The 25,196-nt window shown below is 47.6% G+C and overlaps 1 protein-coding gene across 1 annotated transcript in view; it reads right to left on the bottom strand.

Moving 5' to 3' along the window:
• Positions 1 to 11,342, bottom strand: part of LOC125434135 (calpain-12-like) — a 69,307-nt gene extending 57,965 nt beyond the window's left edge. The window contains exons 1-3 of the mRNA XM_048499129.1: positions 11,112 to 11,342; positions 4,857 to 4,926; positions 2,074 to 2,195 (exon numbers count right to left, since the gene is read on the bottom strand). Coding sequence (XP_048355086.1) covers positions 2,074 to 2,195; positions 4,857 to 4,926; positions 11,112 to 11,342 — 423 coding nt within the window. The remainder of the gene's footprint in view (positions 1 to 2,073; positions 2,196 to 4,856; positions 4,927 to 11,111) is intronic.
• Positions 11,343 to 25,196: the final 13,854 nt, after the last annotated feature.

Below are 25,196 nucleotides of genomic sequence, written 5' to 3'. Positions count from 1 at the left end.
TGGAGGAACGGGGTTCGATTCCCAGTACTCTGCGCCCTGTGAGCTGTGGAGGAGGCTTATCTGGGGAATTCAGATTAGCCTGTGCACTCCCACACACGCCAGCTGGGTGACCTTGGGCTAGTCACAGCTTCTCGGAGCTCTCTCAGCCCCACCCACCTCACAGGGTGTTTGTTGTGAGGGGGGAAAGGCAAGGAGATTGTCAGCCCCTTTGAGTCTCCTACAGGAGAGAAAGTGGGATATAAATCCAAACTCTTCTTCTTCTTCCTGGTTTCTGCCCATGCTGGCAGAGGCATTCCTCCCATTGGGCAAAGTGGGCAGTTGCCCTGGGCGCAGCCCTGTGGGAGGCACAGGTTTGTTTGGGGGATTTTTTGTATTTTCAGTGGTTTTCCATTTTTGGTCTGCAGAGGGCGCAGTTTTTCGGCTAGCAGCACCAAATTTTCAGGGATGTTTTGGGAGACTCTCCTGATGCTATCACCCAGGTGTGGTGAGGTTTGGTTCAGGGAGTCCAAAGTTATGGACTCCCAAAGGGGGTGCCACATCCCCCATTGTTTCCAATGGGAGCTAATAGGAGATGAGCCTACACATTTGAAGGTCGATAACTTTGGACCCCCTGAACCAAACTTCACCAAACCTGGGAGGTATCATCAGAAGAATCTTTTACTGATACCACCCAGGTTTTGTGAAGTTTGGTCCAGGGGGTCCAAAGCTATGGACTCCCAGAGGGGATGCCCCATCATCCATTGTTTCCAATGGGAGCTAACAGAAGATGGGGGCTACACCTTTGAGGGTCCATAACTTTGGACCCCCTGAACCAAACTTCACCAAACCTGGGTGGCATCATTAGGGGAGTCTCCTAAAGATACCCTGAAAGTTTGGTGCTGATAGCTTAACAATTGCACCCCTGCCAGCAGGCACCTCCCAAATTTCCCCAGATTTTCCTTTTAAATCCCCCCGCATTTGACATGGATTTAAAGGGAGAATCTGAGGTCCCCAGTTTAAACATTGCAAGTGATGCTGTTTCAGGGTGGGGGAGAATTAACCCCAAAATAGCATTACTTCCAATGTTGTTTAAACTGGGAACCCCAGATTCTCCCTTTAAGGTGGATTTAAAAGGAGAATCTGGGCTCCCTAGTTTAAACACCATTGAAAATAATGCAGTTTGGGGGTGGATTCCAGCATCACTTGTTTAAACTAGGGAGCCCAGATTCTCCTTTGAAACATTGAAAGTGATCCTGTTTCCCCCAATTGGGGATACTGGATACAACACCATAAAATGTTTTCATAGCAGTAATAAAACATTTTGAAAGCATTTTGAAAATGTTTTCAAAAATTATTTCTGCTGTGTGGCATGGCCTATTGTTGTGTTCAGATTTGTGAGTTGGGGCACGTTCTATAATGTGATGGTGACTTTGAAACGACCTGGTGTAAAAAATCATTGCTTGGTCACAGTGAGGGAGGGTGGCTGCCCATGGGGGGCGCCAAACTCCAGTTTGCCTAGATACACCACTGGGTGTAGCTACAAGGGGGAGGGGTGCGCGTTGCATTGGGCACGCGCCTGGGGGGGGCATCAAACTCAGGTTTTGCCCAGGGCTCCAGTTTGCCTAGTTACGCCACTGCATGCTGGCCCCATGGCTCCACTTTCATTAGGGCTTAGACCAGTGTTTCCCAACCTTTTCGAGGTCAGGGTCCCCTTGACCTCACTCTTCATATCTCACGGTACCCCTGCCGCCACCCTCCACCTTCCCCTCCCATTGCCCCTGCTTGCCACACCCCCCACCTTCCCCTCCCAGGGTGAAGGGAAGCACTGGGGGTGGTGGTGGCTGCTGACCTTGTGGCAGGCCCTGCCCCATGGGCCAGCTCCATGTCCTTGCTGGCACCGGTGGGAGACACCACAAAAATGAGGGGGGGGGGCGGTAGTGTTGCCGTGGTACCCCTGGGACATGCTCACGGCACCCCAGAGTACTACGGAACCCCGGTTGAGAATGGCTGGCTTAGACACCACCAATCACTCTGAGCAACAGGAAGACGTGTGGAAGGTCTAAGGTACCCTGCAGGCTGGGCAGGAAAGCTCACCTGGAAATGGAAGATACCGACATAATCCTCACTGTTAAAACTTTGATCCTGCGGGACCACCCTCCTCAACAGCTGTGGGTATAAGGTGAGGGAGGCGGCGGCTGCCAGGAACCAACAGTCCCCTGTTTCAGGCAAGAGAAGTCGATTTTCTTTGCACCGTTTGGAAGAGCAAACAGGGACGACTCATCCACACAGAATATCCTGACATTCTCTCTCTTGGTTCAGACAGAAACGTTACGGAGATGCATAGTGCTGTCCTTGTTTTCTGTTACATTATCATGCTGGGAGACCGCGTGCCTTATGCGTGGTTTGCATTTTGCAGTATAGTTATGATCTCAGAGCAGGGGTGCCAAACACCAGGTGGGTGAACCATACTCAGTGGTGGGATCCAAAAATTTTAGTAACAGGTTCCCATGGTGGTGGGATTCCAACAGTGGCGTAGCGCCAATGGGGCTGGGCGGGGCACGACGGGGGCGTGGCCGGGCATTCCGGGGGCGGGGCATTAATAATTTCTCTGTTACTGTAAAAAACTCTTACTGTAAAAAAAAAGTTCCTAATTTCCTGCTGGTATCTTTCTGTCCATAATTTAAACTCATTATAGCAAGTCCTATCGTCTACTGCCTACAGAAACAACGACTTCTCCTCTAATTGACTGCCTGTCAAATACTTAATACTTTCAAATACTTAATTTTGTTTCTAGCAATCAAAAGAAGGATACTTTCCTTAAACCAGGGACTTTACCATATTACTAAAACATGTTTTTAAAACAGCCCAACAGGGAGAATGATCCCGTTTTCTACCTTCGCTAACCAGCCACATAGGAAACAACAGGACTTTATGATTTTTGGACCTAATGGGATTTCTAACAGAAAAGCAGACCCAATTAGTAACCCCCTCTCGGCACACACAAATCATTAGTAACCGCACTCTCGGGAATTGGTGAGAACCTGCTGGATCCCACCTCTGACCATACTGTGTGGTTGGGGTAGGTGTCCACAAGTCAGTCAAATATATATACATGCTCGTTACATGCACATGAACCTTAATGGCTCCCGGTGCCCCAGTGCCTGTATCTTTAAATCCATTCACCCGAGCTTTTAAGTGTCAGTCTAAATTATTCAACTTTTATCACTCAAAAAAATCACCCAATCATGGGCTCACAAAACATCATGAAACAGCAATTAATTAGTCCCAGTATTGAGCTCGCAGTAAATAATCGGGCCAAATGGCTGAACATAACATGGGCATATAAGAACATAAGAACATAAGAACGAGCCAGCTGGATCAGAACAGAGTCCATCTAGTCCAGCACTCTGCTACTCGCAGTGGCCCACCAGGTGCCTTTGGGAGCTCACGTGCAGGATGTATTGCTGTTGCCTCTATTGCCTCTATGTATTGCCTCTATTGCTGCTACTATATGATGAAATCAAGCCTGGGAGAGCCACACTTGTTTCTGTAAAACCTGGGTCCTTTCTTCCAATAACTCCAAACCAGCTGAGTTCTCAAGGATTTTATTGTGAAAATTCAAAACAAAGAAATAAAAATAAACTTCAGTTGCAGAGATTTCTCAGCTGAGCACATTCTTGTTGTTCCTGTTTAGACCCCAAGCGAAGAGAGATGCTTCTCAGGGCTAGGTCCATGATGGAATGCCCCTTTTCCTCTGTCCTTTTCCCCTCAGGAAAACTCCCCTCCTTGCCATGCGGCGCTCCAACCCTTTGAAGTGCCCATTTGGCTCCTATTTTTGTGTCGGGTAAATTTCCATAGCCTTTCCGGTTTCTCCATCCAGAGATCAAAGCAACCTGTCATGTTGGTGTGAGTTTGCTTGTTGGAATTACAGGATGCAACTTCCTCACAATGAAGTAAAGTTCTCTTTCTCAGCAATGGTAGCAACAACTTCCCCCATTAAATTACTGACTCCCGACTGTTTCCATATGATCCCGTGTGCCAATTATGGTAATTAGACAGCCATCTTTTGGCTGCCCCACCACTTAGGTGGCCCTCCATCTGGCATCAAATAGAGCCCGGAGCCTTTTCTATCATTATGGCATTTCACCCCTTCACGCTCCCCCTCCCCCCTCCTGTGCCCCCCCCAACTTACCTTAGTTCTTCTCTCCTGCCCCTTAGTTCCTCTCTCCTGCAGCCTGGTGGGAACTACACTTCCCAGGAGACCTTGCGATCCCCAACTCCTGCAGAGGCCTCCCGGGGGGGGGGCTCACAAGGTCTCCTGGGAAGTGTAGTTCCCACCTGGCTGCTTTTTCAACTAAGGTAAGTGGGGTGGCATGGGGTGGAAGGCGGGAAGAGGGGGGGTGGGGCAATTTTCCGCCCCCCACATGACCCCAATGGTGCACGCCTGTGGCAGGGCGCCCCTCCCCTGTCCCGTTGGCACTACACAACTGCTAGCATAGCTCGGACTTTGTGGAATGGGCTCCCTAGACAGGCGAGTGGGGCCCCCTCCTTGGAGACCTTCAGGAGGCGTTGCAAGAACTGCCTTTTTGTCAGGGTTCTTTTGAGAGGATTGGAATAATAGACATCTTTTGAGGAGGGGGAGATTTGGGGCTTGCCGGGTTTTTTTTGTTTTTTGGGGCGGGGGTTGTTTTAACTGCAAACGTTCCTATTATTGCAAAGCCTCCTCGCACCACGAGGAAAGACAGATTATAAATGTTTTAGTGAATGAATTAACAAAATAAAAGCTCCGAGAACCCGCCTGGAACAATAAAAGGGCGCCAAAATCAAACACATCAAAACCGTGATGTTCCAGCAAAGGAGAAATTATGGAAACTTACCCAGCTTCCCCTGGCGGACATCGGTCTGTCTCATCCCTTCACTGATGAATTTGGGGTCCTGGCAGATTTCCTGCAGAAACAGTAAAGAGCTGTTGTTTCTTTCATTCTTTTTCATTATTGTTGTGAGGAGATTTGAACCAAACCTCGATATTTTGCGTGAGTGTCACGCAGAGCAGCAGTGGCGTACGAGGTTAAGAGCTCGTGCATCTAATCTGGAGGAACCGGGTTTGATTCCCAGCTCTGCCGCCTGAGTTGTGGAGGAGGCTTATCTGGGGAATTCAGATCAGCCTGTACACTCCCACACACGCCAGCTGGGTGACCTTGGGCTAGTCACAGCTTCTCGGAGCTCTCTCAGCCCCACCTACCTTACAGGGTGTTTGTTGTGAGGGGGGAAGGGCAAGGAGATTGTAAGCCCCTTTGAGTCTCCTATAGGAGAGAAAGGGGGAATATAAATCCAAACTCTTCTTTTTCTTCTTAATTGACCGTGGGGAATCGACCAAAAGAGAGAAACTCACACTGGTATTTGCCTGGGGGTATTGCCAGCCCTCCCAGATTTGATCTGTACACCCCTCCCTCCCAGCCTGAATGCATGTACTGGAGGTCTAACACTGTGAACAAATCCTGTGAAGTGCACTGAGAACATATGGAGGAACGGCCATGCATTCGTGTCTCATGGAAAACTTTGCAGCGGTGAACATAGCCGAGGATCTTGGGACGACGACGACAGCAAATGCTTCCAAGGAAGCCTTTAGGTGAGAAATCAGGGAGCGCCAACTATGGTATATTTACGGTGTAAATATGTACTTGATTGAACAGTCTGTTGTCTGTGTGGTTTAGTTTGGCTGCCATTGCAGGAACTCTAGGTTTCAATTCCCAGTTCTTGCACGCTTGCTAAAGCTGACGGTTGTTAAGAGTTGCTCCTCCTGTAAATAAAAAGCTGTGGTTTTGGACCCGCTTGTCTGCACCGAATGGATCTGAGAACTAGTGCCTGAATACTGTAGCCCAGGGGATACTGCAGCAACAAGACAGAAACAGTTAAGCCATGCCGAGCCAGAGGACAAAAGTGCCTCTTCCGGTATTGTCTTTTACATGATATGCAATCGCTGACCATTACCGCAATCTCGATCTTCAGTGCCTTGGGATAGTTTGGAACTCCGATTCAGATCTTCCCATTGTCCCCAAAGCTCCCGCCGACTATATGAGTCAGCTTCATGTCTCCAGTTTTGTAATCCTGAATTACAACTCAATAAAAAATGTCCCTTTCTGTTGCCCGTCCCCAGTGCCATTTAGTCAATCCTGCAGTTTTCTCCTGCTAAGTTGCCCGGCTCTCAAGCATTCCTCTACCTTCTATCGTAATCTGTTGTTTCCTGAAAAGAAACCCATTATAGGAGACGGGCCCAAACCTCATTACTAGCTTCATTTTAAAGCCAGTAATTGGGGTCTGGCGCTGGACAGCGGCTGACCTGCAACAGAGACTCCCAGCACACACTGGGCGGAGTCCCGCTTTCTTTTATCTGATTTCTTCGCAGAATAGGACAGGTAATTATGGTTGGCAGCCTCCAGGTGGTCGTTAGAGATCTCCTGCTATCACAGCAGAGATAGTTCAACTGGAGAAAATGGCTGCTTTGGAAAATGCGCCATTAGACTCTCTCCAAACCCTGTCTTCCTCAGACCCTCCCATTGGCCAAATCTCCAGGTATCTCCCAAAATGAAGCTAGCAACCCTACAGGTAACCTTTGGTTTCCCTATTGATCGATTCCCCCCCCCCTCCTGTATTTTCCAAAGCACTTGGTGAAGTCGTTACGACGACGCAATGAAGAGACGAGACGCAGCAATATCAGGAACTGGTGGAGAGAAGCCAGCGGCTAGTCTAGCTGATCTGGCTAGTCTGCCTGGTCTGGCTAATCTGCCGAGCTGGGGTCCCTGGCACCTTTATTAAGGGTTTTGGGAAGGCGGGAGAGCGGGAGAAGGTTGCGCAATTCATGACTCAGCGGAGGGTTGCGTACGTTCCTGTCTGGATCGAATCCACATTCAGGTATCTTGTGACTTGGGTGTCTGGGAGATCTCGTGATGTGCGTACGTGTGAGCCCGGGGGGGGACAGATGGCGCAGGCATTCCTGTGCACTTTCTGAGGCTCTACTGGGTTCGCTAACGCACCCCTACACTTGGTCCACACAGAGAACTGACACTTTGTGCATCTCTGGTGGATTCTGCACAGCATAAATACAACACCTTTTAAACATTATAAAAAGATCCATTTGGGGATTCTGCATTCCCACAGCATGGAAGAACACAGGCGGATCTTCTTTCCCACCTGCTGCACATAGGTCTTGTCAGTTTCACAGTGAGGACGGCCGTTTTATGTGCTACAGGAGATTCTCAATGGAGATTCCCCTCTGAGGTTTCCTCTGCTTGCAGCTCATCCGTTTGCTATGAAACTGTCAAAAGTAGATGAATAACGTTTGTTTAGCCTAGCGATCCTGTGCACGTGTTGTTTCCCCTTTGTTTTGAGGGGACCGTCTGGGAAGTTACGGCAACACAAATATGCGCATGTTGCAGCTTCTCTAATAGTTTCGCTGTAGCTTCTCAGACAGCCCCCTCAAAATAGAAAAAGAAAAACAGCATGTGCACGGGATAGCTAGGCTAAATAAACTTTATTCGTCTACTTTTGAAAGTTTAACAACAGATGGATGAGATGCAAACAGAGGAAAACCCCATGCAGAATCTTCACAGAGAATCTGCTGCAGCATACCAATTTGTCGGCATGAGTGGCAAAAATTAAAGTAAGAGGTTTGAGCAGGAGAAACACAGAGTTTCCTGCCTGCGGCTGTTTTTCTCAGCAGTCAGGAATCGTGCTCAACCCAAGTTGAGAGGAAAAGATTGCTAGTTTTGCGATCTTTGAAAAACCCGGGTTGAGAGGAATATAACTGGCTGAACTCATTTCGGGGTAGAGAGCAATGCAAAGTTCTTCACCCGAACGGTTTTTATAACGGCCTGAAGACATTGAATTTGTGCCGTGCGAAATCCACCTCTGTTCTGGGCACCCGTGGTCCAAGTGTTTTCACTTTTCCTCTCCTGTTCCCCATTTCTCCTCGTGTACACCTTTAACTCCTAGAGTAATTCCTGCTCCGATCTGGAGTAGCTCTGCTGAATGTTTGGTTGTTGTTGCTATATTAATTGGGATGAGGAATGGGTCTGTGCTTTGATTTCATACCACTGGTACAGTGATGGTGAACCTCTGGCACGGGTGCCAGAGGTGGCACTCAGAGCCCTCTCTGTGGGCACGCACAAATAGAATTCGTCGTGCGGGGGGGAATCGTCCCTCCCTCCACACACATTTGGTTGGCCTGGGCAGCTGGGCTCGATTATTAGCATCAAACCTAAGACCTAGTTTTGGTGAAGCAGTGTTGCTGGTGGCTAATAACCAACCCTGTTAAGCTATGTCCTGTTAAAGCTTCTGTTAAGCACTGGTTTTCATGCGAAGAACTAAAGCACGATCCTTTACCTGGGAGTAAGCTCGGTTGCTGGCAATGGGGCTTGCTTCCAAGTAAACCCTCCTAGGGTCGTGATTCACCCGTTGGAAGAGTTGCACGGTTCCTTCAAAGCAAGCCAACAACTACCACCAAGCTTACTCTCGAGTAACGCATGCCTTGGAGCCAACCATTTTTTCTAAACTAAAACCTCAGTATTCAGGTTAAATTGCCGTGTTGGCACTTTATGATAAATAAGTGGGTTTGGGGTTGCAGTTTGGGCACTCGGTCTCAAAAAGGTTTGCCATCACTGCACTAGTATTTGCTTAGAATAGGTCATGTACAGCCCCTGCCCCACTATTGTACCAAATCCCTCAATAAATTCAACATTCCTTTTAAATCCAGTCTCCGGCATCTTTTCCAACTGAGAACTTGTTATTCGCAGCCATCTCTTTTAGACAGAAGATCCTGGTTTTCTTCGCCCTAAACAAACATGCAGGCTACTTCCTCATGTTAATCTGAATGTGTGATCACGTGTTTATGGGAGGTGTGCTCGCACCAACATCCGGCTCAGTTCATTGTCACCTTTGCATCCCCCTTTCCTCCAAGGAGCTGAGCTTGCTTCATCTGCACAACAACCCTCTAAAGTAGGATAAGCAGGGTTTATTGGACCTCCCTGACGATGCTACGGTGCTGTTGAATTTATGACTCTGTAAACAATATAAAACTTGCAAACCTGCTGTATCCTTCGCTTCTGCCTCAATGAAAATTGCTGCTGCAGCCAAATAAACTTATACTTGTTTGACTTTACCTCTCACCTCTTACGTCCTTTATTGGACCAGGACTTTGGAGTTGAACAACTTGAGTAAACTCCAGACCAGTGGCGGGATCCAACCGGATCCACCACCCATTCACCCCCACCCCACCGTGTGTGCCCCACTCACCATGCGCCCATTTACCTGGCTGCTGTGCCCCCGCCTCCCTTTGGGGGGAACCAAGGGAAGGCAGCAGCGTCAGGTGGCCGGCTGTGGAGCAGCCATTCGGGGAGGGCCAGGAGGCTTGCTGGAGCGCCAGCAAGGCAGGCCATCCCAGCAGGACACGCCACCAGCCCAGAGGCTCACGGCGCAGCCTGTCTGGGTGGCCTGCTGTGTTGGTGCTCCAGCAGGTCTCCCGGCCCTCCCCCAAAGGCCGCATGCCATGGCACCACCACAGGGCGGCTGTCGATCGGGCCGTGCACCTCTAGGCTGCAGCCGCCCTGGGGTGGTCCCATGGTGGGATTCAGCCGGTTAGCCACTGGTTCAGTAGAACTGGTGCGAACCGGCTGAATTCCACCTCTGCCCTAGACACGTCAGACAGTGACACTGACTCAAAGCCATTCGGCAAGCTTGGGTGTAGCACAGGGATCTTCAACATGATGCCTATGTGTGCCACCAGCAACTTTCCTGGTGCCACCAGTGTTTTGGTTCTACCCAGTGTTCTACCCACAGGGGCGTCTGACTGGACACTGGAGTTCTGATTGGCTTTGTGTTAGGGATGGGACCCAGTTGATTGAGGTGCATTCCTAACTCCTAACAATGTAACTGCTTAAAGAAGAAGAAGAAGAAGAGTTGGATTTCTATCCCCCCTTTCTCTCCTGCAGGAGACTCAAAGGGGCTTACAATCTCCTTGCCCTTCCCCCCTCACAACAAACACCCTGTGAGGTGGGTGGGGCTGAGAGAGCTCAGAAGAACTGTGACTAGCCCAAGGTCACCCAGCTGGCGTGTGTGGGAGAGCCCAGGCTAATCCGAATTCCCCAGGTAAGCCTCTACAGCTCAAGAGGCAGAGCGGGGAATCAAACCCGGTTCCTCCAGATTAGAATGCACCTGCTTTTAACCACTACGCCACTGCTGCTCTTAACCACTACGCCACTGCTGGTGGGAAGTAAGAACATAAGAACATAAGAACAAGCCTGCTGGATCAGACCAGAGTCCATCTAGTCCAGCTCTCTGCTACTTGCAGTGGCCCACCAGGTGCCTTTGGGAGCTTGCAGGCAGGAGGTGAAAGCAATGGCCTTCTGCTGCTGCCCCTGAGCACCAGGTCTGCTAAGGCATTTGCAATCTGAGATCAAGGAGGATCCAGATTGGTAGCCAGAGATCGACTTCTCCTCCATAAATCTGTCCAAGCCCCCTTTAAAGCTATCCAGGTTAGTGGCCATCACCCCCTCCTGTGGCAGCATATTCCAATCACCAATCACACGTTGCGTGAAGAAGTGTTTCCTTTTATTAGTCCTAATTCTTCCCCCCAGCATTTTCAACGAATGCCCCCTGGTTCTAGTCTTGTGAGAAAGAGAGAAAAATTTCTCTCTGTCGACATTTTCTACCCCATGCATCATTTTATAGACTTCAGTCATATCCCCCCTCAGACGTCTCCTCTCCATACTAAAGAGTCCCAAACGCTGCAGCCTCTCCTCATAGGGAAGGTGCTCCAGTCCCTCAATCATCCTCGTTGCCCTTCTCTGCACTTTTTCTATCTCTTCGATATCCTTTTTGAGATGTGGCGACCAGAACTGAACACAGGACTCCAAGTGTGGTCGCGCCACGGCTTTATATAAGGGCATGACAATCCTTGCAGTTTTATTATCAACTCCTTTCCTAATCATCGCCAGCATGTGCAGGAGTGGGGAATCGAACCCAGTTCTCCAGATTAGAATCCACCACTATACCACACTGGTTGTCTGTGTGCTTTTCTTAGGAACGGATTATTATAATGCAGAAACAAAGCAAAGACCACCTTAATCTCAGCCTACCTTTGGTCTCTTCCAAACCAGCCCCTGGGTGGCCGCTGACTTAGGCCCCAGCTCATGGTATCCGATCGATTCGGGACAGGCTTTGAAGAAACGGTCAGTGAAGAGGCATCCCTTCCGAAGACACTGCCGTTTCAGATCCCAGTAGTTCTGCCCATAGTAAGGCAGGACGGGGGCGACTCCCTTGATATCAGAGTCCCTAGTTAGCCGGATTGTTAGGCTAGGAAGGGCCATGGCTGGGTCAAACGCTGTGATATTTACTTGGTATTGTTTTATATAGTGCAGAGGAGGCGTGCAAAGATAACCTCTTTCTCTGGGGGCGGGACAAGAGCTTGCTTCTGGCAGGGTGGAGCGTATAAAAACAGTTTTGCTTTCAGACCTGGGCAAAAGGACACTACATTGTGCCGGGCAGCTGGGGAGGGGGGGCAGCAGCCACAAATGAGGAGAGGGGGTGGCATGCGCGGGAGTGGGCCCGGCATCTGGACCTGGCCCACCCAGAGGTGCGATCCAGCAGGTTCTCACAGGTTCCCGCGAGTAGGTTATTAATTGTTTGTGTGTGCCGAGAGGGGGTGACTAATGGGTGATTTTGCCACGTGATTTTTGCCTTAGTTACGCCCCTCCTCTCAGCAGCAGCGTGCAGAACTTGAAGCAGTCTAGCAGGAGGTGCCCCGGCGTGCGTGGCAGCCTGCGCCTGCGTGAATTCGTTTCCCGCCCAAGGACCGGCGCAGCAGCTGCGTCCTTGCCACAGCCCCGCCCAGGAATGCCCCGCCCCCGGAATGCCCAGCCACTCCCCCGTCGTGCCCCGCCCAGCCCCATTGGCGCTACGCCACAGTTTGAATCCCACCACCATGGGAACCTGTTACTAAAATTTTTGGATCCCACCACTGGGCCCACCCATCCTAGTGGAGGGAGGGGGAGGGGAGGAAGGGGTGGCATGCAAGGGAGGGGATGGAAGGAGAGGGGGCCTGGCATCTGGACCTGGCCCACCCACCCTAGCAGAGGGAAGGGGGAGGGAGGGATGGCATGCAAGGGAGGGGAGGAAAGGGGAGGGGAGGGGGAGTTGTCTGTGTGAAGCGGCACATTGAAGTTGTCTGGAGGGGTTGCCATATTTTTTTACTCCTCTGTTGCACAGAAATGTAGCCGGCAGTACATTTCCTGGGATGACAGTGGGGTCACTGGGAATGCTTTTGTATCCTATTTATTTCCACCCCCAGGTGAATCTGTCCTCCCATTTTGCAGAAAATGGAAATGAAGGTGGAAGAGTGTGCCTTGCTGAAGATTGTCAGGGAAGTTTGAGGACAAGTTAAGATTGATTGATTGATTGATTGATTGATTGATTGATTGATTGATTGATTGATTGATTGATTGATTGATTGATTGATTGATTGATTGATTGATTGATTGATTGATTGATTGATTGATTGATTGGACTTTTATACCGCCCCATTCCCGAGGGGCTCTGGGCGGTGTACAACATAAAATACAGTTAAAACACTGGCTAAAACAATTTAAAGCAGCAATAATAAATAAATAGTAAATAGATTTGTAAATAAATTTGTAAATAAATAGTAAATAAATTTGAACGTATGCAATATGGTATGAAGTCAAACACAAGTGTCCCATGTATTTGTCCCTGCCAAGGCTTCAGTCCTTTTTCCAGCAGCAAGGAGACACTGGTGGATTCCACGCAGCACAAATATAACGTCTTGAGGATGCTATACATAACGCTTTGGGGAAGAACTTCGCACAGGTCTTTCCCCCGAAATGACTTAAGCCCATTATGCTCCTCTCAACCACCCGGGTTTTGCAAAAATCACGAAACTAGCTATCTTTTCGCAACATTCCGAGTTGAAGATGCTCCTGCGCAAATGCAGCAGGCAGGAGACACCGTAGGCTAATTCTCTGAGCATCGGCTACATTATATGATTTCCTCAAGCATGTCTCCCCCCACCCCCCCACTCCCCCACCCGGCAGCAAGTATGACCACCATTTCACTCATTGCTCTCTATACTAACATATTTTTTCTCTCTTTCTCACAGTACTAGAACCAGGGGGCATCCATTGAAAATGCTGGGGGGAAGAATTAGGACTAATAAAAGGAAACACTTCTTCACGCAACGTGTGATTGGTGTTTGGAATATGCTGCCACAGGAGGGGGTGATGGCCACTAACCTGGATAGCTTTAAAGGGGGCTTGGACAGATTTATGGAGGAGAAGTCGATCTATGGCTACCAAACTTGATCCCCCTTGATCTGAGATTGCAAATGCCTTAACAGACCAGGTGCTCAGGAGCAGCAGCTGCAGAAGGCCATTGCTTTCACCTCCTGCACATGAGCTCCCAAAGGCACCTGGTGGGCCACTGCGAGTAGCAGAGAGCTGGACTAGATGGACTCTGGTCTGATCCAGCTGGCTTGTTCTTATGTTCTTATATCCAATATTGTTGGGCCATTGAAAGAAAGTCCCCTTTTCTTGTGTCTGTTGTATATGCGAAACTACACAAGTGCAGCCAATCAGATTGTGGCAAAGGCGCAGAAACAATCCGAATTGTTTCCATGGGCTTGAATTGCTTCCTGAATGCATAAATGACACACAAGCAAACGGCAAAGAAGTAAAACCGATTCATTTATGATGTTTGCAACTCATTATGAATATGCCAGTGGGGTTACATGTCCCCAGGTGGAGGCCATTCAGTCATGTGGGGGGGCGCCCCCACGCCCCTCCTCCTTCCCCCCTGAGGCCTTCCAGGCGGGCCACTCCCCTACTGCCCCCTTCTCGCTGCCTGCAGTGGTTAAGAGCAGGTGCACTCTAATCTGGAGGAACTGGGTTTGATTCCCCGCTCTGCCACTTGAGCTGTGGAGGCTTATCTGGGGAACTAGATTAGCCTGTGCACTCCCACACACGCCAGCTGGGTGACCTTGGGCTAGTCCCAGTTCTTCTGAGCTCTCTCAGCCCCACCCACTTCACAGCCCCTTGGAGTCTCCTTACAGGAGAGAAAGTGGGGATATAAATCCAACTTTTCTTCTTCTTTCCTCTTGATCTTCTCCCTTTGCATATTGGGGGTAACATCTAAAGCTGGGGGCTGTGTTTTTACATGCCTCAGTGCCTCTCCCACCTAGCACCGGACCTCCCCGCTGCCGCCTCCCCTCCCCGTGGAGCTCCACCGATAGCACTCATTTGCGTGTGTGTGTGTGTGTGTGTAAAACTCAGATTTTGCATCACGCTACATTTTCCCTAGATATGCCTCTGGAATATGCTATGCAGAATCTACCACTGATCACTTTGATCTTCAAAGCAAATGTGATGTATCGTCAGTATCACAACACGAAGATTTTGCTATGGGTTTCGAACTGCAACTTGTGCCTTGGTTTGCGATCCAGAGGAAGGCTTCACCATTCTGCCAGGACAATTAATGTGTTGGGATAGCAAAGGGTTAATTTTATATATGTGAAACATCATCCTTAGATGGAAAAGAGCCATAAAATGATTAATGTTTTACTACAGGTGTGGAGATACGCCAGACCCTTCCTTAATTGTTTATAGAAACTCCCTTTGTGCAGCCTGAGATCAGGTATTTGGGCGGCAGCAGCTAACCCCATGTATGTTTGACCCTTGCCCATTTTATCTAGTGATAGTTGTAGTCGCTCGGGCCTGGTGGCTGTTTGATAAAACTAGTCTTTGTCATCTATTTCAGCAGCCAGTAATTAATCGATTTTTTGTGTCTACTCAGATAGAACCAATTTGCCTCCCGGATGCTAGTGGTTTATTTTTTAAACAACTTCCTTTTTCCGGCCTCCTTTGCACTTCCGAATTGCTGTTGAAGTGCTTGTGGCGCTTTTGAAAATGTTGCTTTGCCCCCATTCCAAAGCCTTTTTGCAGCGTATTCAGAGGTGGGATCCAGCAGGTTCTCACAGGTTCCCGAGAGTAGGTTACTCATTATTTGTGTGTGCCGAGAGGGGGTTACTGATGGGTGATTTTGCCACGTGATTTTTGCCTTAGTTACGCCCCTCCTCTCAGCAGTAGCGCGCAGAACTGGAAGCAGTCTAGCAGGAGGTGCACCGGCGTGCGTGGCAGCCTGCGCCTGCGTGCATTCGTTTTCCACCCAAGGACCGGCGCAGCGGCTGCGTCCTTGCCACAGCCCCGCCCAGGAATGCCCGGCCATGCCCTCATTGTGCCCCGCCCAGCCCCATTGGCGCTATGCCACAGTTTGAATCCCACCACCATGGGAACCTGTTACTAAAATGTTTGGATCCCACCACTGAGCGTATTCTTTCCCCCTTTGTGTGTGTGTGTGTGTGTGTGTGTGTTGCTTTGTTGCTGTGGCGCTAGACCAACTCAACAGTCCGGTGTTATAGTGCCAACGTTCAGATGTTTGCTGAAAGCTAGTGATACAGCCTCAAATTGCTATCTTGGCGTAGCGCTTTCGCACAAAAGTTAGAATATTCCAAAGATAAGGAAGGGGAAAAAACGCTCCGCAAGATAGCCAAGGAGAAGGACTGGTGCGGCTTGAAGTGACCAGATTGAAATGCACTGCGCAAAACCCGCATCCCAATGTCGCTTTACTTGAAGGGCCAACAACAGAAAACAACAGATAACAACCAGGCCAAAAGAGGCTGCTGGGAAAACCCCATCCCCCCAGACAAGGAATTTTGTGGATAACAGCATCAATTTAGGCAGGTTTTTCTTTGGCCTTTAGTTAGGGTTTGGGGTCAGCTTAGGGAAGGACGCGTCTTTCAGTGGCACAGAAAAATCACTTTCTGCCCCCCCCCTTTGCCTCTTTATTTTCATCATTTCTGTGGGTTTTTATTCTTTTGGGGGGTTGTATCTTTGAACCATCAAAACACATAGCTATAGAGAATCACAGCTAGGAAACACTGAACCAAAGTAGCATTGATTCTACAAATAACGCCCCATGCCCCCACAAGGGAAAAAACATCTCATGGAGGCCCTGAATCATTCCAAGGGCGTGAGTGCAGAAAAACATCATGGTAAAGGGGGGGGGGATCAAAAATGTTTTGCAAATGTTTCAGGTGACATACAGAAGGGGTCTCTCTCTCCCCCCCCCCCTCCTTCCCTTCCTTCCCCCATAGCTGGCCCAGCCCTCTTGCAACTTTTCCTGTACACTAATTATTTTTCCAGTGATTGGCCAGGAGCTATTATCCCTTTTCTGGGTGAGGTGCTTGGGAGGAGGAGGAGGAGGAGGAGGAGGAGGAGGAAGAAGAAGAAGAAGAAGAAGAAGAAGAAGAAGAAGAAGAAGAAGAAGAAGAAGAAGAAGAAGAAGAAGAAGAAGAAGAGGAGGAGGAGGAGGAGGAGGAGGAGGAGGAGGAGGAGTTTGGATTTATATCCCACCTTCTCTCCTGTAAGAAGACTCGAGGTGGCTTACAAGCTCCTTTTCCTTCCTCTCCCCAAAACAGACACCTTGTGAGGTAGGTGGGGCTGAGAGAGCTCCGAAGAACTGGGACTGGCCCAAGGTCACCCAGCAGGAATGTAGGAGTGCGGAAACACATCTGGTTCAACAGATAAGCCTCCACCACTCATGTCGAGGAATAGGAAATCAAACCCAGTTCTCCAGATTATAACCCACCTGCTCTTAACCTCTAAACCACACTGGCTCTCAGCTGACAATATTCCTGGTCGATACCAACAGCACGGGTTCATTTCAAATTGGCATCTTATTTGGTATTAGGACCGACACAGCTTTAATCCAGGGGTGTCAATCATGCAACCACAATTTAAAAGGCGGGTGAGCAAAATAGCGGATAGGGATACTTTGCAGGAGGGCAAACAAAAAGACGTGGGGGACGAAAGGATTGCGTGCACAGAACAACCCCACTGCAAAGCAAAGTTTGCAACGCGACTGCTTCTCACCTGTGCAGCCTACATGATTTTTGGTCTCCTCGATTCAGGTATAGCTAAGGTGAATTCTGCACAGCACAAATGTAATGTCTGCAGGCTATTATTAACAGCATTTTGGAAAAGGACTTTGCACAGCTGTCTCCCCCAAAATGAATTCAAACCGTTATTTCTCTCAACCCCTTTTTTTCCAAAGATCGCTAAACTAGTGATCTTTCCCCCCCACCCCGGTTGAAGACAATTCCTGCCTACTGACCATACAACTAAAAATCAATGGCAGCAAGACAAAAATAGTTGTCTTTGGAAGCAGAAACAAGAAACAAAACTGGAAAATAGAACAGCAGCAGGTCGAACAGACCTCCCTATATAAATACTTAGGTCTAACCTTTCAGGACTCTCTATCCTGGAGGGCCCAAATAAGGGAAAAAAATTTCCAGTGCTACTCGTCTGTCCAATGGGTTACTCAGATTTTTCTTTGGCAAAGGAGGCCTACTGATTCCCCCAATTATTAAAGCGTATCAGAGTAAAGTGCTGGCGCAAGTATTGTACGGAGCAGAAATCTGGGGATGGGACATTGCCACTGTAGGAAAATTGGAAACGGTCCAAAATATCTTTCTGAGAAAGATTTTGGCCCCGCCACCCTCCACCCCTGCCCCGCTGCTCCGAATGGAAGTAGGGCTACCCTCCATCAGGACAAGAATCCATGTAAGAATACTTTTGTATTATAAAACCTTGGCAACTCTAAAGTCCAACCAATTAGTAAATCTGAGCTATAGACACATGACGAGAACAAACAGGGGGGAGGATCAAATCTCTCCCATATGAGCTCTATACGAAATTTCTGATCTGAAAACTATTCATCGATGGGATGCTAGCAAAATTCGTGACTGGCTCTATAGTAGAGATGCTCTACAAGACAAACAACTTGCTTCCATTCAGAAATACCAGCAGGCAGGAAACGTGTTATTTCTCCTGCCCAAACCTCTTTATTTCATTTCCACCACTCACGCCTTCTGCAGCAAATTCTCTGTGGAGGTTCCCCCCCGGAGGTTTCCTCCGCCTGCAACTCACCCGTTTGCTATCTCACTGTAAAAAGTAGATAAATAAAGTTTGTCTTGTCTAGCGATCCCATGCACATTTTTCTTTTCTTTTGTTTTAAGGGGGCTGTCTGCGAAGCTGTGGGGACATCATTAGAGAAGCTGCAATATGTACATATTCGTGTTGCCATCGTTTCACAGACAGCCCCCTCAAAACAAAACAAAAAAAGACACAGGATCACTGGCTAAACAAACTTTATTCATCTAGGAGCAGCAGTGGCGTAGGAGGTTAAGAGCTTGTGTATCTAATCTGGAGGAACCGGGTTTGATTCCCAGCTCTGCCGCCTGAGCTGTGGAGGCTTATCTGGGGAATTCAGATTAGCCTGTGCACTCCCACACACACCAGCTGGGTGACCTTGGGCTAGTCACAGCTTCTGGGAGCTCTCTCAGCCCCACCTACCTCACAGGGTGTTTGTTGTGAGGGGGGAAGGGCAAGGAGATTGTCAGCCCCTTTGAGTCTCCTTACAGGAGAGAAAGGGGGGATATAAATCCAAAACTCTTCTTCTTCTTCTACTTTTGCCTGCGAAATAGCAAACAGATGATCTGCAGGCAGAGGAAATCTCTGTGGGGAATCTTCTTGGAGAATCTGCCACAGGACACAAAATGGCTGGCGCCACCGTGAAACCAACAAGAGCTCCGTGCAGCAGGCGGGGGAAAAGATCTGTTTTGGCTGACAACGCTTGCGTTCTCCCGCATTGTGGGAACACAAAATCCCGAAATTGATCTTTTTATAACATCTTAAAGATGGTATACCTACGTTGTGCGGAATCCACCTATGAATACCCTCTCCTGATGTTCCAGGTTAGTGGGCCACCTGAAATCAGATAAGTCATTCTAGATTAGCTTGAAGTACTATTCAAATTCTATCTAGGCAGTTGCACACAGACAACACATGGATAGCTAAAGGCTGAGGTCTAAGACATCTTGTCTAATGTAAGTTCATAGAGCAAAACATATGTATATATATATATATTGTTGATGCCATGTAATATGTAATCATGTCATTATGATTATGTAATCGTGTCATTATGATATTAAGAATAATGTTATATGATATGTTATTATTTTTAGATTACAGCCGGTTGGCTTAATTAAGTTATACCGTGTTTCCCCGAATATAAGACAGTGTCTTATATTAATTTTTGCTCCCAAAGATGCGCTATGTCTTATTTTCAGGGGATGTCTTATTTTTCTGTGTTCTGTTCGTCGGGCACGCTTCCAAACAAAAACTTTGCTATGTCTTACTTTCGGGGGATGCCTTATATTTCACACTTCAGCAAAATCTCTACTATGTCTTATTTTTCGGTGATGTCTTATATTAGGGGAAACAGGGTAGTAAACTAACATGTTCCTGAAGAAGATGGATGATTGAAAACGCAAATACGCGATTGCGTTTGAATTGAACTGTAACTATTCATATCATCATGAATCGAGGCTTGCATTACCGCAGCGGAGCAGCTTACAGACAGTGACGCTTGAATTTCGCAACAGTGGAGCAGCACTCGAACTCTTTGGCAAGATATTGCTGGCACCGCACTCTGTTATGGACTTTTGCGGTTTGCTTTTTGCTTTCTGCTGTTTTAGATATATAGCACTGAATAAGGAATCTAGCTTCTTATGAACGATACCTCTTTAGGTTTAGGATTTGTGATGCATCTCAGTACATTACTATGTAAAATTGTGCCAACAGTTTAAGAACTTATGTCAATAAGATACATTTGAGTTTTGAGACTATAGTAGATTATTCATTTGACTAGCATTGTTGACGTTTTCACTACCAGCCAGCCGACGTGCTGCGCTATTTCCTGGGTTAACTAGTTTCACGCCGCACACCTGTTTGTGTTCATTTTGTAGGGATCACAAAATCCCCAAACTGATCTTTTCATAACGTCTTAAAGATGTTATACTTATGTTGTGCGGAATCCACCTATGAATACCTTCTCCTGATGTTCCAGGGTTAGCGGGCCACCTGAGATCAGATAAGTCACTCCAGATAAGCTTGAAGAAATGGCAAATGCAGTTCAATGTAGCAAAATGGAAAGTGATGCACATAGGGGCAAAAAATCCAAACTTCACATACACGCTACAAGGGTCAGTGCTATCAGTCACAGACCAGGAAAGGCATTTGGGAGTCTTAGTTGATAGTTCCATGGGAATGTCAACTCAATACATGGCATCTGTGAAAAAGGCAAACTCTATGCTGGGGATAATTAGGAAAGGAGTTGATAATAAAACTGTAAGGATTGTCATGCCCTTATATAAAGCCGTGGTGCGACCGCACTTGGAGTACTGTGTTCAGTTCTGGTCGCCACATCTCAAAAAGGATATCGAAGAGATAGAAAAATTGCAGAGAAGGGCAACGCGGATGATTGAAGGATTGAAGCACCTTCCTTATGAGGAGAGGCTGCAGTGTCTGGGACTCTTTAGTTTGGAGAGGAGACGTCTGAGGGGGGATATGATTGAAGTCTATAAAATTATGCATGGGGTAGAAAATGTTGACAGAGAGACATTTTTCTCTCTTTCTCACAATACTAGAACCAGGGGGCATTCATTGAAAATGCTGGGGGGAAGAATTAGGACTAATAAAAGGAAACACTTCTTCACGCAACGTGTGATTGGTGTTTGGAATATGCTGCCACAGGAGGGGGTGATGGCCACTAACCTGGATAGCTTTTAAAAGGGCTTGGACAGATTTATGGAGGAGAAGTCGATCTATGGCTACCAATCTTGATCCTCCTTGATCTGAGATTGCAAATGCCTTAGCAGACCAGGTGCTCGGGAGCAGCAGCAGCAGCAGAAGGCTTTCAGCAGAAGGCTTTCACCTCCTGCATGTGAGCTCCCAAAGCCACCTGGTGGGCCACTGCCAGTAGCAGAGTGCTGGACTAGATGGACTCTGGTCTGATCCAGCAGGCTAGTTCTTATGTTCGTATGTTCTTACTATTCAAGTTCTATCAAACGATGGAAGTGCTAATCTGTTTGCACTAGAGGGCGCTGCACTCCCCTTGAAAGAACAGGACCACGGCCAGGGGTTACTTTTAGATCCTGCGCTGCTAACAGATGCAGGGGCAGCAACTGATTCTTAAGGCATTTCAGCCAATGACTAAATAGTGCTTCCTGTCATGGGCTTACAACTCAGTGGATTGTGGGTCTGGAAATGCTGAAGGCGGCTGTTTGAAAACATAATTCATCTGAGCTCAGCAATCCTGAGTATACGCATAGTAAGAACTCAGGACGTCTTTTAAATCAAGACCCTTGATAAATCTTTATAAGATTCCCAGCATCCTGCAGGCAGGAGGAGGCAGTCTACCAGAAACTGTCTAGTCCAGGGGTCTGCAACCTGTGGCTCTCCAGATGTTCATGGACTACAATTCCCATCAGCCCCTGCCAACATGGCCGATTGTCGTCCATGAACATCTGGAGTACCACAGGTTGCAGACCCCTGGTCTAGACTATAGGGCTGCACTCTTCTTTTGAGACTCACAACTTTTCTGCTTTTTTTTAACCATTGGTTCTGCTTCAGTTTATCCTCTGATTTCCACATGCATTTTTGTGCCTGTAGTCTCCGTGTCTGTTTCTTCACGTGTAACATTTCTGTTGGTTTTCTTTGGCCCGTTATGCATGGAAACCTTACCTTGGGGCCCTTCGCTGTGCAGTGGGCTTGTAGTGGGGTCTCCTCGTGTTTTCTGTTTACGCATGAGGAGGCAGTCCACAGCCTGCAGCGCAGTTTGTCTGCTGAAATCTGCCCAGCTCTCAGTTCCTGGTTCTCTTCACTCCACACATCAAATCAGCCCTTAAGGCACAGATCTCTCTCCCTCCCCTCTCCACACGCATACATTATCTCTCTGTCTTGCTCTCTCTTCCTGCTATCATTGCCGCAGCAGGGAAGAAAGAGGTTTGTTTTAAAAGAAAGGCTGGTTTGAAATAAAATTTTAAAAGCCCTCCTGACTATTAGGGAGGGAAGAGTGGGGGCGGTGAAGTGGAGCCAAAAGAAGACCCTGCTTGTACTATTCCTTGGAAAAGCCCTCTCAGTTATTATATCAAGATATTGATATCTTGATAGAAGCATTTAGAGACCCCTCCCCCTCCAAAGCAGGCATTCTCTCTAGGTCTGTGGTGGCAAACCTATGGCACTCCAGATGTTCATGGACTACAATTCCCATCAGCCCCTGCTAGCATGGTCAATTGGCCATGCCGATTGGCCATGCTGGCAGGGGCTGATGAGAATTGTAGTCCATGAACATCTTGTTAGGTTTAGTTTAGAGTCACGGATCTGCCCGGTAGTGTGTGTGAGTGCAGTTTACAGAATCTTCCCAAGAGATAAATGTAAAAAGGTAAAACTTACATTTATTTAAGCATCTCCAGTTCACAGCTTTGTTCCAGGAAAAAGGTAGATAGAAAGAAACCCTAGTCTAAAGAGATTACTTCCCCTACGACAAGTGAGCACAACTAACGCGCCATCACGTGTGTGCAGGTGAGAGGATGCTACAGTGGGAAAACCCCACTGAGCAGGTTGCCATTGACCATGCGCTCAGGTCAAAGGCTAGAGCAGAAATTAAACCAGCATGGGGAAGAAAGGAAGTTAGTGGGTGGTCTCCTGGCCCAGACAAGGAGGGCAAACAAGAGAGGCAACATCACAGTTAGAGTGAGATACACAGCACCCCCCAGTGTCCAGGCATGCAGAAGTCGCTTATTCCAACACATCTGGAGTGCCATAGGTTCGCCACCACTGCTCTAGGTGAAGTGATCTCTGTAGTCTGGAGGTTAAAGGTAATCCTGGGAGATCTCCAGCTCTTGCCTGGAGGTTGGCAACCCAACATGCTCTCCAGGGGACCATGAAAGGGGGGTGAGGGGGAAACCATGGGTGGCAGAGGGTGAAGCTAGGTGGGCTGGCTGCGGGTGGAGGGAAGATGTCGGGGGCAAATGTATGCTCACTGGAAAACTACAAGGCTGGGAACAGCCTTTCTAGTGGAGAAGCAAATTAAAGTCATGCCCCAAGTGGTCTCGTTTGCTGCGGAGAAAATAGAACGTGAAAGCGGGACTCCAGAAAATATGTCCGTACAAGAAATCTTGCTGCAACTGACATTTACCCCAATCATGCAGCTGTTTTGCTCTGCAGTAGGAGAGCTAGATTCGAATCCAGGGGCACCTTAGGGACCGAAGAGATTTTCAGGGCATGAGCTTTGGAGAGTCAAAGCTCTCTTTGTCAGATGTTTCGGGGGGGGGGGGTTCCCTCTGGCATTATGGAGATTGATCTGCAAGGTTCTAAAGACCCCCCCCCCCAACCATTTGAAACCCATGGGCATCTTCCACCTGCAGGAGAAGACGTTTCTTGTTTGTCTAGAAATGAGGGAGCTTCAGCTTTCGAAGTGGTGGCTCCATATTGAAAAAAAAAAATCTTCTCCTTGGGTTTCTCATGGGAGTCTCTTCATATGCTTACCGCCACGGAAATTTACCATCATCTAAAGATCAGACTGTACGACCAGGAATACCAATCTCTCCTGAGTGATGCACAAAGCTCCTGTTCCCCTCTATACTTTGGGATCACACCCCCGAAATCTAGCCCTGCTGTATGTGAGAGATGGCAAAATGTTGCTTTTACACAAAGAAGGTATTATTAAGTGTTTTCCTAAAATGTAAGCCTATAGTAAGTATTTTCACAGATAAACATAGTGCACAAATATAGGCATTATTTAGAAGTCACAAAGAATATAGCCTTCACAGAAAATACAAAGGTTGTTGAACACTAAGTATAATTTAGCTTTATAAAAGTGTATGTAGAGTTCATATAAAGTTCACTTTAAAGATGTCCAGTTGACTCCAAGGTTATTATGTCTCCTCTTTTGAAGTCCGTTAGTAGAAAAAGGGAGTGAAATGATAACGTGTGCTTGCCAGTATACTTGCTCTAATGAGCTGGCAGGAAAAAGGGTTTAAGAGTTTAGTAGGGGAAAGTTCATAATACATTTTTACGTTTAAAATGCTTCTATATTGTAACTAAATAATGAAACTTAAATAATATGTTAATCACTCATGTTGAATATATGTATCCTAATGTTTTATGTGTAATGAATCCTGCTATAAATGTTATTCTCTCAGTTTAAAGTGTAAAATAGCTAAAACAGCTTGCTTCTCTAGATCCTAATCAGTAGGTGCTATTAAGCAGAAACTCCATTCAGAAGCTTAGAAGCTTCTGAAGCTTGGTTTCAATAGTCATAAATAATAAGGGAACATGAGTTCTTGTGCCAAACAGACACCTGCTGATAAGAGGGCCCCTAGCAAGCTTGGGATAGTGTCTTCAAAGCAGGGGAATGGGTCAAGAAAACCTCGGTTCTTGTGCCAAGAAGTACCTGCTTATAGGAGGCTAAGATCCTGTGCCAAGATAGAAGGCCTTTGGACGAAGGGATAAAATATGATGGTGTCTTCACAGTAAGATAAGGGAACCAAAGACGTGGCAGGTGCATCAAGAGGGCATCCAGAGGAAGGATATATATCATGAAGATATATATCATGAAGACACGGCATGGATATATATCATGAAGACCCTAACGAAGGGTTGACAGTTCAGAAGAACCCAATATTAATTACAGGAAATGACCATATAGAGATGTATTAATTGGAGGAGATACCACCTGGTATATGACATAGTATGACTAGATGAACTGTAATAGGCCATGGCCCTCATCTCCTAGCCAATGGAGAAGTGAGGGAGGGATTAGGTAGTCCTGAAAAAGTAATATAAACTGCTGTAGAACAAAGGAAGGGTGTGCCTACTACTGAGTGGACACCCGATCTTGCAAGACCGTAACCAATAAAAACTTTGTTATCTGCTTCACCAACTTTGTCCAGATTATTTTGAGGGTCCTTGGACCCACGTTTCTTACACTGTATATTTAGAACAGCTTGTCAATTATAAGTGCAGATGGGTCATGACCAAGCAAGGTGCAACTCATTCCCCTCTGTCTATCTTCAAGGCCGTTTTCTTGACATCCCACAAAGTGAGCAATGTTGTCGGTACTGTCCCGACGCTATGGACTCCGTCCCTCATATCCTGCTTTACTGTTCGAGGTATAATGATATTAGGATCGATCTGAGAGCTTTACTACCTCTAGAATTTATGTTTCTCTCAGACACACTAAAAATGTCT

Source organism: Sphaerodactylus townsendi, linkage group LG06 (genome assembly GCF_021028975.2).
Source record: "Sphaerodactylus townsendi isolate TG3544 linkage group LG06, MPM_Stown_v2.3, whole genome shotgun sequence".
NCBI lineage: Eukaryota > Metazoa > Chordata > Lepidosauria > Squamata > Sphaerodactylidae > Sphaerodactylus > Sphaerodactylus townsendi.
The sequence above is the reverse complement of the archived record's forward strand: the minus strand, read 5'-3'. Positions and strand labels throughout refer to the sequence as shown.